Source organism: Tenrec ecaudatus, chromosome 8 (genome assembly GCF_050624435.1).
Source record: "Tenrec ecaudatus isolate mTenEca1 chromosome 8, mTenEca1.hap1, whole genome shotgun sequence".
Taxonomy (NCBI): Eukaryota; Metazoa; Chordata; class Mammalia; order Afrosoricida; family Tenrecidae; genus Tenrec; species Tenrec ecaudatus.
The window spans coordinates 26,846,870-26,860,982 of record NC_134537.1 but is presented as its reverse complement, the minus strand read 5'-3'; the positions used below and the strand labels follow the sequence as shown (position 1 = coordinate 26,860,982).

Here is a 14,113-nt window from a genome sequence, read left to right as displayed (position 1 = left end):
AGCTATCCCAGCTTTCTCCTGCTGAGTGGCTGACGGCTTCCAACCACTGAACTCTCAGTGAGCAACCAAGCGCTTACCCACTGCCCCACCAGGGCACTGACTTAGCCCATGAAAATGGAAAACTAAGGACTGGAACTTTTAAGAGTCTGTATGTAGGTGTAGAGGTGAGACAGAGCCTTAATGACTTAGTGGTTATGCACTGGGCTGCCAGCCCAAAGGCTAGCAGTCGAAACCACCAGCTGCTCCTCAGGAGAAAGATGGGGCTTTCTACTCCCGTAGAGAGAGTCTCGGAAACCCACAGGGGCAGTCCCACCCTGTCCTGTAGGGTCACTATGAGTCAACGTCAACTCGATGGCGGGCAAGTATGTAAGTAAGGGCAGACATGTAAGGAATGCCATGTATCTGTAAGCCCGTAAGAACAGGCGGCAGAGACCAACATTTAAGAAGTCTGTAACGATCACTTAGAATGATTGCTATGACCTAGGCCTCCTGTTCAAAGAAAATGTAAGGACACTTAAACAATATAGTCCTTTCTGCTCTGCTTTCCCTGTGATCATCAAAGATGTTTGAACGAGACCCAATCTAAGCCAGAGCTCTAATGTGGGCACTTGACATTCCCATTACTGCATGTTGCCATCTGTTCTTGGGCTTTCAAGCATGCTGTTAGTCCATGTGGTAAAACACACTGCTCAAACAGCTGACCGCTACAAACAAGGGTGAATAAAATCTACTAGCTGCATTCTTAGAATCTAAAGTACAGCCAGAATATTTGTGATTTTTTTTTCTTTCTCCTGATGTTTGCTTTGTCATACTCGGTTTGTCCTGAGACTGCAGTAAAAAAAGCACTGTTTTCATCTCATCTACAAGAAATCTGTGATTCAGGTAGAAGAACAAAAATCCACAAGTAGGCCGGAAGAAACTAGGGGGATGAGTAACACCCAAAAAAGTAATGCAGCACTTTTCTTCTCTTTTAGCTTCTATTTTTCCAGGTATTCATTTTAATGTATTTGCAGTGGGAGCTATGAGGGCTTAATTAGAAGCAGACACAATTCTTACAACCTGGTGATAAGGATGGGATGTGAAGGAAACGGGGTTAAAGAAAGTGAGCCGTGGGGAGCAGGAACCAAAACATCCACATCCCCTCTGCTGCCAGAGAAAGGTATGCGTTCCATTTTGCCTTCATTGACCTCTGTGCCTCCATTCATCTCTTCCTTTATTTTGCAGTCTGCCTCCTCTTGTTTAGAATGGTGGTGATCTGGGATTCAGTACTCTTGATCCTGACCTTGACTCTGTACACTTCGTCTGGACTCTTTCTGTACAACCACCCCAGTGCTCAGTCATCTCATGTATCAAATAAGAAGACTGAACTAAGAGATAGACAGGCTAAGCTTCTTTTCCAAAATCCGGTCCATCTAATATCCGAATATGCCCATCAGGGGAACAGGCATTCCTGCAAGTGATAGGAAGGCAAGCTGACAAAGCTCTTCTTGAGGGGAGTTATGCAGCACACACTGAAGTCTGGCCCAAGCAATCCCAGTCCTAGAAATGTGTTCTACGGAAGCAATCATGTGCACAAAGAATTCAGTAGCATCAAGCCACGGTTTCAGAAACAACCCAAGTGTCCAAAGACCATTAAAGAAATGACTACATGGAAAGGGTCCCGTTATAATGAAAAAGTGTGCACATACGTAGAGTCATGCATGGGGGGAGACTGGAAGGGCTACTCAGAAATGCCAGGGGGGGGTTCCTCGATGGTAGAATTTAGGGTATATTATACAGCTTCTTACTCCGCTATGTTTTCTAAATTTTTATTATGAACACGTATCAACTATAAGGAAAAGTCTATTATTTAAGAAATCGATTCTGAACTTGTCACTGTCCAGTAACTTTATCATTTTATCTCTCTCTCCAGTTTTCTGGGACCCACGTGATAAAACTCTATTATCTAGATCTAAACCTTTTCAAACACAAGGGAGTAAAATCGTGTTAAATGACGGTTTTTGACATAACAGAGAATTTATAAATAGGAAGTCAAGTTGTTCAAAATCTATGGAAAATTATTCATGTCATAAACAAACAAGCAAGGCCCACAGAAGCCAAGTTGTGATTCTTTGATCAAAGTAGCCTCAAAGAATCCTGCCACAATATTCCTCACTACAACAGAATTTTATCCGAGAAAACCCTGAAAAATCATTCCCTAAAGATCTAGGAAAACCCATGAGTCAGGTATGATTTAAAGTCAACAGACAGATAAGACCAAAGACCAGGTTCCTTTTAGCTCTCGGTTGCTTTTTTCTAGGTCTGCACGGCGTGCACAGATCTGAGAGCTTAGAGCCGGTATTGAAGACAATGACCGTCACAACGGGAAGCCAAAGGAAGCTTTGAGTCCAATCATTTGTAACTGTGTCCAGCTACTGCCTGTTCCTTTTCAACCTTTTCCTGGTTTTGCTCCAGCAGAAAGTACACTGTGTACACCATGGTAAGAGAACATTATAAAACTCAAAGGATTAATTAACATTTGTAATTAGAAGAGCACTTTAAATATTTACCAAATATTAAAGCCAATCCATGGGAGGTACCGACTGCTATCAGACTGGACACTGCCTGGGAACAAAATGGAAGACAATCTTTTTAAGATGGTACATCCAGGGCCCTGAAGTAATCACAGCTGAATATTTTGGTCTTGCTTCCTCTAAGCACCAGATGGCAAGTCAACTATTTTAAATAGGGACAATTTCATCTAGGAGGCGAAAGGGGAAATGAAACTCAGAATATTTTATTTCTGGGAATCCTCCTAAATTTACTCTAAGGGTAACAATGTCACAGTATCATATGTTCAATATGATAGGCAAACACATGCCGCTTAGCTTCCTCTCAGGCAACCAAAGGAAAAGCAAACTCGGAGGCTGAGATTGAGCTGAAGGCACTTATTGCTGCCCAACACAGAGACCCCAGCAAGGTGGGGTGACGGCATGGGAAACCGCTTGTCCAGTTTACACAGAGGCCAACGGGCACCCGGAATGTTCACATTTCAGCCCGCTTCCTCACCGAGTGACTGACTGCTAAGCAACTAGAGGAAGCAGCTGGAGGAAGATGAGAAAAGAGAGCTCTCCGTATCCTTCAGTTCTCGATCGTCACTCCAGAGATGCCTGGTGGGCAGGTTTGGCAATGGAGCCCAGGGCTGTCCACCGTACTGTTTCCCAGAGTGGTTTAGCCAAATGGGATTCACCACTTCCTAGAATGGAGGGGAGGACAAGTCCCAGGAGGCACAGAGTGGTACCACATCCAAATTAAGCCAGAAAAACCACGTCATTAGTCCATTAGCTGCCTCTCAAACAAAAGCCGAAGGGGTAATAATAGGCTAGGGGGCAGGGAGAGGGATACATTTTAAACTTGATTACTGGCAGGGAAAATGACCATGAGTTTACTATCACAATAATTTATGTAATAACTTGAAACATTATGAGGATACTCTAAGAAAACCTTGTCAAATAAAAAGCTTTTTGAAAAGATGTTAAAGTATACTTACAATTGCTGTAGGCAAGCCAGCATCTACTTTGTCCTAAATGAAGTTAAGAAATTTAGAAAAAAAGGCATTAGAAGATATTCTCTGTTTCCAAGTAAGAGAAATTACAACAGCCATATGGACCAACAAAACACAGAGCGGGGGGTAGAGGGGATCACTTTGAGTCTACTAATGGCTGCACTTATGTCAGGAAGGGTAACATGTGGAAATGTAAAAGAGAACTCATTAAAGTTTTATTTTCAAAACGGTAGGCATGACAACGGTGACCTTTAGGGAACCTGCTAGAGAGGTCCGTCCCTAAGTAGGAGCTCTCATTCCAGAAGATCTCGACTGAAAGCCCCAACTAAGTGGCTCAGTCAGTTCAAGCTGGGGATGCGTCAGAGTCAGAAGCGAGGTGCCAACCCGACCTTCTATCAACTGCTCCATGGTTGACTTGAGGACTGGTTAAACATCAAGTGGCATACCAATGCACAGAGCCTTTGGGGGCACACATAGGCGAGCAGGCCTAAAGCACTCAACAAAGGCTGAGGGGTCGAATCCCCCCACCCACCCCGGAGGTGCTTCAGAAGACAGACTTGGCACCCTGCTTCCGAAACGCCCCGGCCTTGAAAACCCTTCAGAGCAGTTCTACTCACACATCGGGGTCACAGCAAAGAGGAATCAGCTGGACAACGAGTAACAGCCCCACGCCCATGGCTGCCGAGCCCATTTTCACTCACAGTGACCCTCTAGAACACTGGCGAACTGCCCCGGAGGCACTCCCAGGCAGGACACCTTTCCGGGGGCTCGCCTTGTCTCGTGGAGTAGCTGGTGAGTTTGAACCACTCAGTGGTCTGTGGGGGGAGGTCAGATGCTTACAGACATCCTCCCTGAAGGCAATCAGTCACCAGACTAAGGTAGGCCCACGCCCTGCTGCTGGGGACAATGGACTAAGGCTTGGGTCCTGCAGGTGGGGTTTACTGATAATGGTTCCTATGGAGATCCAGAGAACAGATCAAAGGCACTCAGGGACATCCAAAGTCAAGCTGCCATCCTAACTCTAGGACCCGCCCATCTTGTCACATGTACACACCTCCAATCCCTCCACTTCCTATTGCATGTATATCCCTAGGTTGTCCCCCTCTCCTTGCTGTATAACCTATAGTGCACCGCTTCCTGTGACGTCTGTCTTTACCTGGACTCAGTGGGCTTGCACGCCCCCAAAGGTATACAGGCCTGGGTTAGCAATAGCGCTCCCTCTCATTCTCTCGGCTCCTCCCTTGACCTCTTGTCGGTTCCCCTTTCCTCTCCTGTCCTCACTTCCCTGTTCCCTTTCCCCTTGTCCTCCTTCCCTTCCCCCTCTCTGCACGAGGACCACCAAGCTGGGCTGAGGTGAGCATGCTACCATGAAATGTGTCTGACTCCATTATTTGACTATCTCTTCTCTCATGCTCTCGATGACTTTATTATAATATATTTTTATATCTCAACCGTAATATTGTGCCCAACGAACCCGAGGTTAGTGGTGGGGGGCTGGCATCCTCCCCCTCCAACCACAGCAGTTGAGCACTTAACCACTGTACCACCAAGAAGCCATAACTTACATCATCATCACATAAATATAAGGACATAGCTGTAAATGGTAACAGCTTATAATGACATAGTGCAATATAACAAAGAGCTTTCATATGCTCTTGTTATATCATTTAACCCTCAAACCCAGAGAGAGAGAGAACGAACAAGGGGGATTATTCTCATGTCCCAGATTAAGAAGCGGTCGTTTCAAAGAGCTTCACTGACGTAACTAGAGTTACCCAGGACATGGTCAAATGGTGTCTCAAAGTCAGGGCCAGTGTCTAGGCCAGAGCTCCGTCTGTCACTCCGACGCCTTTTCGGTGCCCATCCTGTCCTTATCAAGGCGGTCCGTGAGGGGCTATAATCTGCTCAAAGGCAGAATCTAAGTCTATGTGACCATCTTTACAGAGTTTCTCGGAAACTCACTGCAGTGCCTGGTCAGACAACAAAGAACACAGGCCAAGGCTGCTCAAGGCGACGTTCCGGGCAGCAGCAGCACAGGCCCGACTGTGCGTGGCCTTCAGCAGCATAGCCGTGGCTCCACAATTAAGGAATATGCAGGAGATATTTGCTCATAGAGGAGCCAACAGACGAAGAGCATCAACTATGTCTAAAACGGGACCTGACTGGAGAAATTGAAGTCAGCTGATGTCAAAAGCTTAAAAAAAAACAGAAAAGAAAAGATGTGGCCAGCATCTAAACACTCCAGGATTTTATTATACACCACCCTTAACTTGCGACATCAGGTTAGTCAGGTTAGCGCATAGGTACTGACATTCGCCTGTGTGCTTACATATAATGACACTGACAACAAAAGGCAGGGACGATAAATAAAAAAACCCTTACACTTTAAAAAGAGGTACTCAACTTACATCAGAACCAACTTGAGAGGCATCGGAACAAGCCCCCAGACGCCAGAACCTGCAGTGCTGCGGTGGTGGGGTACTGGCTCTCAAAATCCAGAGGGGGGTGCCAGTCAACATGCAGGCCCCCCAACGACCACACTGCCAGAGATTCAGGCTCAGTGGGTCCAGAGTGGTGCCCTGGATCTGCATTACAGTAAACTTAACCTAGGAGATTCTTATGCTGTGGACACACTTTGAAAAGCAAAACACTGTCCAAGAGCATCTCTAAATGATGACGCTCCCTAACTTGCATTCATTAAAAATACAGCCGTATGTCCTATTACTTTGAGGAGCATCCCAAATTTAAACAATCAGATGGAACTCCCAACGCATCACTGCTCCTCGGCGTTTCCCACGCATGGACTCCCGAGCTGATCCAGGCCCCGGGCAGCCCTGCAGCCTCGCTCTGCACGCTGCTGAAGGCCCTATGGAACGACGATCCAGGAGAGAGACCCACAGATGTAACCAGCTTTACATGTTACTAAACCAACCATCACAGGGAAAGCATGCCGTTTAAATTGGGCTGGCAATCCAAGGTGAGGAAGGCCCGGGATGGCGACGGTCACAGGAAGAGCAGTTTTCTTTGGAACATCCCAACGGAGCTCAGCCGCAGCACTGAAATAAGACCCGAATGCAGACACTCTGGGATTTATTAGGATCTCCAAGAGGGAGGGGAAACCCTTTTAAATAACAGATTTATCTAATCATTGCTCAGTGTCTGAGTTTCAGTTCAGTCGCTATTATTCAAAATATTTTTAAAATGGCACAGGTGGGTCAAATGGTTGCTCTGGTTCATCTTGATTTTGAAAGGAATGAATTTCATCACCTACATACGGATTAGATTCAGAAAACGTCATGGAAATGTAATCCTCCACAGGTGGTTCCCATTCCACCAAAAGGGGAAGGACAATTGCCCGGGCTGCCTGCATGGCTTGGCCATCTCGCCATTTCAAATGACTTCATGATGCACAAGCTGGATCAGGATATACCGACTGCCCAAAATGAACACAGGCGGATTTTTTTTGGGGGGGAGCTGTTTTACTTGGGGGGAGTGTTTGTCTTGGAATGGTATCAGCCACCACAGCCCTCACTGGTAAACATGCCAATGCAACGCGACTCGGCGTCGTCATCACACCACTCCTGCATCATTCTCCCCACCTTCTTAAAAAGAAACCAGAGCCTTTAGCTCTCGTCCAAATTGAAAACGCAAACCTCCATTACGCGCCCCGGAAAGGAACAAAAGAAAGCACATGGAAATTCCTGGCGTATGAGGCTGTCATTGTCAGTAGAAGCAGGGGCGATAGACTGAGTTCAGAAAACTGACATGAAAAGACTACATAAAACCAGGGGTTCTGAAGGAGAGCCAGCAGGACGGAGATAAGGAGAGTGCTGGCAGGGTGAACGCTGCAGCCCTTGTCACGGAACGGTTTGTGTGAAAACTGTTAGGGGGAACCTAATTTGCTGTGGAAACTTGCATCTAAAACTCAGTAAAAAAAAAAAAATGATCCCCCTATATCGATGGGCTTTCAGATCAAAGGGAAAGTTCGACAGAAACACACCAGAATCATTGTCTATGGTCTTGATGAACTGTTACATACTTTTTTTCTTCAACCAACCCAGGGTCCTAAGTCATCCAAAAAAAGCCACCAAAGCGCTCTCCCAGTAATTGCACCTTGGCCACATTCACCAATACCCGTCCCTCCACAACAAAGCAGCTCCAGGGCTGGAGCCAGAAGGACTGACTTGGCGTTTCGGCTCTGCAACCTTTAGGTGACGCCGGACAAGGCAGCATCACCTTCCTGGCGACGGCTTCGCCCGCCATCAAAGCTGTAAAGGTAATTAAGGTAAGGAACTATGTTGAACTGTAAAACACTTTCAACTACTTCTCCACGTGGGAAAAAAAACAAGCCAAAGAAAGGCACTCTACCTATAAGCCAAACACCTGGGATGGCAACCAAACCGAGAAGGAGCGTCCATGCCCACCCCGTGCCCCTCGTCAGCCGGCTGCCGTGCTGCTTCGAGGCGCACCTGAGAGGCTGGCAGACCTGGGCCTTCAGGGCCGCACGCTTTTCCATGTCCCAGTGTGGAGGCGCGGGGTCGTCTGCAGAGTGAAAGCAAGCGCACGAGCGCCAGCGGAGGCAGACTCCACTGTTCTGCCGCCTGGGCCCGGGCAGTGGCGCGCTTTGTTGCACGCTCGTCCTGCCTCGTGATGCCACTGCGGGCTGGCATGCTGGGACGCGAACGGAACACTCACAGCTGCAGACACGATCTGGGCAGAGATTCCCTTGAGAAGCGAATGCCGCATCACTGACCCATGGAGAGAAAAGGTATCAGGTAATTTCTTCTTCCTGTTAAGAAAGGGGGAAAGGAAACCAGGTAAGAGACAAAAAAAAAAAAAAACCCAAAAAGGGCCCAAAGAGGCAGAGTACCCACACTTGGAAGAACAGAACACATTACATACGAAAGGCAGAAGACACTGGGAGTGTCATTTGTTAGCTCCGTTCGGAAAAGGCGTACCGAGTCTAACAGTCCCACACTCTCACGTTCTACTAACCCCCCTGGAACCCGAGGAAAGCAAAAGTCGGCAGAGGAGGATAAAGCGCCCTTCCTTCCCCTGCTTCACACAGGTCCTGTGCCCCTGCAGAAAAACACCAACGCTGTGTGCCCCACAGCTACAGGACCCCCACCCTCCTTGCCTGCTCCTGCCCGAGCCCTCCTCGTCCTCAGCCACCTGCCGGCGTGCCTCACTCCCCTTCCACGCCGCCTCTCTGTCACTCTCTACTGACGGCTGCTTTCAGGGACCCCAGTTTCCATTTTTAAAGGATCACCAAGCAGCCCAGGCCCCGGTTAAAGTACGCTGAGGATAAGGGCGTCTTGAGGAACGCGGCACCTAGCTAGGAGGATGGGCGAGTCAGGGATGTCTCCAGGGCCGAGTCTGGGCCAGGCATGTAACCGTATGAGCTGCAGAGACAAGGGGGAAGGGAAGTTCTGTGTACAGGAGGGTACTGGGGCAGCTGCAGGAAAGGAAGGCTCTGCAGGTGGCCCTGCAGGAGGACCACAGAGCAAACAGGCCGGACAACAGGACGGAGTGGAGGTGCCCGTGTGTCTGGGGGCCCACGAATACACAAGAGGCAGGGACTGGAGGGCTGGGGAGCGGGGTGCTGCTTGGAGATGATACGCGGGGTCCCAGCATTTTGCCTTTGCTGTGCGGGCTGCAAGCAGAAGCTGCCGTGTGTGAAGCAGAGTGCCCACGACATGAAAACAACACCTCTCTCCACAGAGCGCCGTGAGGCCCCAGTCAGCACAGCCGGCAGTGGCCACTGGCCCACAAGGGTTGGCAACCCCATGGAGGCGGCACTGCCAGGCGCGAAATGTTAAAGACAGGCAGGAAACATGCAGACAGCTCCAGCACCGCTGAAGTCACACATGAATCCAATAACGTGCACACACGATGCTTCCCCACTTCTCTTTCCTTTTCATGTTCGCTCCAAGAATTCAGAGGGTGAAAAGCAGCCAAAACGGAGTTATTTAGGGTTAGAAGTCCTTTTCCCAGACCTTTAATCATCTTGGTGACTCTCCTCTGAACCCACTCCAAGGGAACAGGGGCATGCTGCAGTTGATCTTGGACTGAAGGAGGGGTGGGGTGCAAGAAACAGAGCGGGCGAGGTAAGCCGAGCTCCGGGTATCCATATAGACCCTGCAGACTGCCCGGTGGAGGGGGGGAGGGTGGTGTGTGTGTGTGCACGTGCTCCCAGGCATCGCCTGGCTTCACCTGCTAGACGGCAGACTGCTGGCCCACACGACTGTGGTCACGGCCCTTGCTTTTCTAGCCTCACCCGCAACAGTGCCACAACCATTTGGGATCTGAAGATCTTCTTCTTTCCACCCAAGTGGGCCCTGCACTTCCCACTGCGGGCTCCAGCAGACCCAAGTATGCCAGGGGAGTGTGACATTGCAGACGGCCACGTGGTGCTTGGATTTCCCCGCCCAGGTACCTCTTTAGGTTGGTCCTGTCGCCGCTGTCGGAGCTTGCCACAGAGGAGGTGTCGTAGGAGTGAGAATCAATCGTGTCGATGTTTAACAACGTCGGATCTTCCAGTACAAAGGACTCATCCTCATCATCCGTCTAAAAGGGAAGCATGTGCATCAATACAGTGCCAATGCTCTGTGAGGAACGTCAGCGAGGGACACTGGACTTCTCCAGAACACGCATGCTCACTGCTGGGGTTCCTCCTTGTTCTCCCTGGCCAGGGAGAGGCCGTGCAGGATCACCAGAATGAAATGTCAGCCCTACACGGACATCGCTCTCTACCAAGGTTCCTTCCCGCCAACGACTTTTCTTCTAGACACAGAGACCAGAGGCAGCTACACAGACGATTCGAAGCTGGAGAGCAGTGGTTCTCCACCGTCCTCAGTGCCTCGTGTTATGGTGACCCCCCACCCACAGCCATCAAATTATTATTTTAATCATTTTATTGGGCTTGTACAACTCTTATCATAATCCATACATGCATCCATTGTGTCAGGCACATTTGTACATTTCTTGCCATCATCATGCTCAAAACATTTGCTTTCTACTTGAGCCCTTGGTATTGGCCCCTCATTTTTCTCCCTCCCTCCCTGTCCCCACTCCCTCATGAACCCTTCATAATTTATAAATTATTACTATTTTGTCATATCTTTTTCATTGCTACTTCATCACTGTCATTTTGCTACTGTTATGAATCATCCTGTAAATATCTGATATGCGGGACGTATTTTCACTGTTACACCTTGAATATCATGAAAGCATAGTGACTCATCACAAAAGCAACATGTAATTATAGATTGTGGAATATTTATTTCTATTTACAAATAAATGAAATTTTGTCTTGAAGCATGGTGCAGCATGGGTAACAGTTTTAAAATAACAACAGTAAACTACTTTGCTACATTTTGTGACAGTATGTGTCAAAAGCCAAGGGCAGTCAAAGGTTGAGATAGCTTCTTTCTCACCAGATCAGCGTATCTGCATATGGGTGGACCCGCCTGGAGATGGACAAAGGAGTGGTGTGCTGTCTTGCTTCTTAAGAAGTGTGTGTTTTCCGATGGTCTTAGGCAACCCCTGTGAAAGAGTCATCCGACTCCCAAAGGGGTTGCAACCCACAGGTTGAGAACCGCTGCTGTGGAGTTTTTCAGAGTCCACCTCCCCAGAGCTGGTTACTAGTTGACAAAAGCTGGTGGCTACCACGAAGAAAAGGAATGCCATGGAGTCTAACAAGCCGCCAGGAGAAAGGCCTTTGGGCGGGCAGCCACGTGGGCAGAGGAAGGGACCGCACACTGTGCATTCTGCCTGTGGAAAAGGACGTGGCCTGCGGTGGCTGGAATCCATGAGTATAGGAGTGGCAAATGAGCTCCAAAAAAAAGAAGCGGAGGCCCAAATGATTAAAAGCCTTTTTGTCCACTGACCCAGGGCCAAGAGCTAACCCATGCAAGGCCCCACCTCCTCTCTCTTACTCTCTGGTGATCGGACCAGCATGCTAGTTTGGCTTGTTCTCTGCCTCAACCTGTGAGCTACATTACCTATGGGCCAAGCCAACCTGTGGATCATGTTGCCAGAGCTTGAGGCTCCTTCGAGACCTGCTTCAGCATATGAACATCGTACATCGCTTGAGTGTGAGGCTGGTAGATCCTGTCAGGATTGAGTTGCTGTAGTTTACCACTTAATTTAATCACCAGGCATGGTAGTACTAAGAGACAGCCTAAGAGATCTCCTGGATTCCAGACATATTTTTCTTTATCTCCATTATTCAGCACCAGTCCAAGTAATCAGGATCAATCACACCACTCAGTACAGTGACACTCTTCTTGACCTGTTGATCCAAAGGCATGAGGAGTCCAAAGTGGCTAGGGGCCTTCTCAGCTGCCAGTTCAGTGCAGTGTTTCCAGGTGGGAGAGTTCCTTCCTTTGGAACTAGGACCTCCAGTCTTGAAGAACACAGGGTTGCTGGGACAGGAAGCAAAAACGCTGCAAGTGGATCACTAGGATAATAGTGAGTGGTGACAGTGGGCTTCTACCCCTTGGTTCTGCTCAGAACAATTTAAAAATTATTAGAGAGCCATAAAGATATTCTGACAACCAAATGAAATCACCATGATCTAAATAAACATCCTTTAAATTTCACTCCACAGCTCCACGTGCCAACCGCTGAGCTAGACAACCTTCCGCCTTAACCGTTTAACTCAGCCTGCTTGGGAGAGAGCGCTACACATTCTCCAAAACCCACGGAGGCAGACTTCCCAAGTGACCGGCCAAATCCACTGGCCTGCTCTCGGCTGGCATGCTTTGCTCCTGGGCGTCACTGCATATTATTGGCCAGTTTCTACTACTGGAAGCGTCCCCTTCCCTTAATTTCCAGTCCATTTCTCTTCTCTGGTTTTCCTCCAGCTGATGTGGCCTCTCCTATCAGCTATGGTCTCCACTGCCCTGGCCAACCTTTACCTGCCACTGCTGCTCCCCAGGATTCCATTCTGAGCTCTCTCCTACCTACTTCATGTACTTCCTCCACGTGCCAGCTCAGCCAGACCTATGGCTTCAAGTACCATGGTAGGCTAATGACCTTCACATGCATGTCTTCAGCATCAACATTTCTCGTGAGATGTAGGCCCCTCTTTCTACAGTTCTCCAGATGTCTGCACATGGAATTCTGGTAAGAATGGGGTTCAGACTGGCAAGGAGAAGCTGTTACTTGGAAGCCACTGAAGACTGGAGCATTTGCTCTATGAAAAGGGAGAGGAAATAACTCAGAAATAAGTACTGCACAACACTGCCAAGGTCTTAAATAAGAGGGTTCGCGGGATTATTATTTGATTTTCTTAAGCAGCCTGGGAACAAAGTCCTAGAAAACAGAATGACTCAAGAAAGAGAACTGGTGATTTTAATAAGACTGAATTTAAAATTATTGGCTGGAAAATAATTAGATTGTTGGCTATATAGTAAAGAGTTCTCAAAATAAATATATAAAGTCTACACCATAGGTTCTGAAACTTATTAGCCTACTGCCCCTATTTCAGACACACACAAAAAAGACCCAGCACCCCCCCCGGCAATTAAAAACTCTTTTATGATCGCCATAACCTAGGAGAAAAGGTAGCTATCTGGTTTTGCAGCCCCTGTATCATTCCTGTATCCCCCAGAGGCAGATTCCCCTGTACTGGGAAATACTGGTCCACATAATCCTATCAAATATTAGCTAGCTCATAAGTTAAAAAAAATAATAAAAGAAAAAGGCAAGTCACGAAAAGGCAATTCACAAAGGAGAGATCCAAATGACCACAACACGTCAAGGGCTCATCTTCATCAGTTTCCAGGGAAATGAAACCTAAAATCATGATGAAGCCACTATGTCTATGAGGTCCAACGGGTAAAGTAAAAGGACAGAAAATATCGAGAATTGGGAGAGATGTGGTAATCGCAACACTCATGTATGTGAGGGCTTCAAAAAGTTCATGGAGAAATTCTATTGCTTTTTAACTCCATTTCCCCCAGACATGTGGAAGCCCTTTAGTATTGCTACTGTAAGTATTTATTAAGGTGACCGCTCTGAAAAACTGTGGCAGAAGGTAGCTACTGACCCAACCCAGGTGGAAAAATGTAGCCATTTTCCTCCCAGGTCTGTAACCAGCAGAAATGAGAGTCTGTGTGGGTACATTCCCACCACAGGACACGGACAAGCATACTCGCAAGAGCACCTTTTGTGGCAGCAAAAATCGACAACGCGGCACACAGGCCATCAACAGCACAAGGAGAAACTACTGATCTGTTCGTATAAGATCCTGTACTGCAGTGAGAATGAATAAGCAAGTACACACCAAAATAGGGAGAGATCTAGAAACATCATACTGATGGACATAAGCCGCATTCTCGGAGTACATGCAAGGCTTACAGCGTCCAAACAGGCAAAGTGATCAGTGACGGTCAGAGTTAACGCAGGGATTCCCTAGGACTGGGTACTGAAGCGGGCACCAAAGCAGTGGTTCTCCACCTTCCTCATGCCACGGCCCTTTCATACAGTTCCCCATGTTGTGGTGACCCACCCCCCAACCAGAAAATTATTTTCGTTGCTGCTTCATCACTGTCATTTTGCTAC

General features: G+C 47.9%; 1 protein-coding gene across 2 annotated transcripts in view; it reads right to left on the bottom strand.

The window, feature by feature from the left end:
- VPS8 (VPS8 subunit of CORVET complex) overlaps positions 1-14,113 on the bottom strand; it is a 274,380-nt gene that overhangs the window by 238,809 nt on the left and 21,458 nt on the right. For both annotated transcript variants that reach the window (XM_075556161.1, XM_075556163.1), the window contains exons 4-7: positions 9,981-10,111; positions 8,240-8,333; positions 3,530-3,562; positions 2,550-2,604 (exon numbers count right to left, since the gene is read on the bottom strand). In XM_075556161.1, the coding sequence (XP_075412276.1) occupies positions 2,550-2,604; positions 3,530-3,562; positions 8,240-8,333; positions 9,981-10,111 (313 nt within the window). The remainder of the gene's footprint in view (positions 1-2,549; positions 2,605-3,529; positions 3,563-8,239; positions 8,334-9,980; positions 10,112-14,113) is intronic.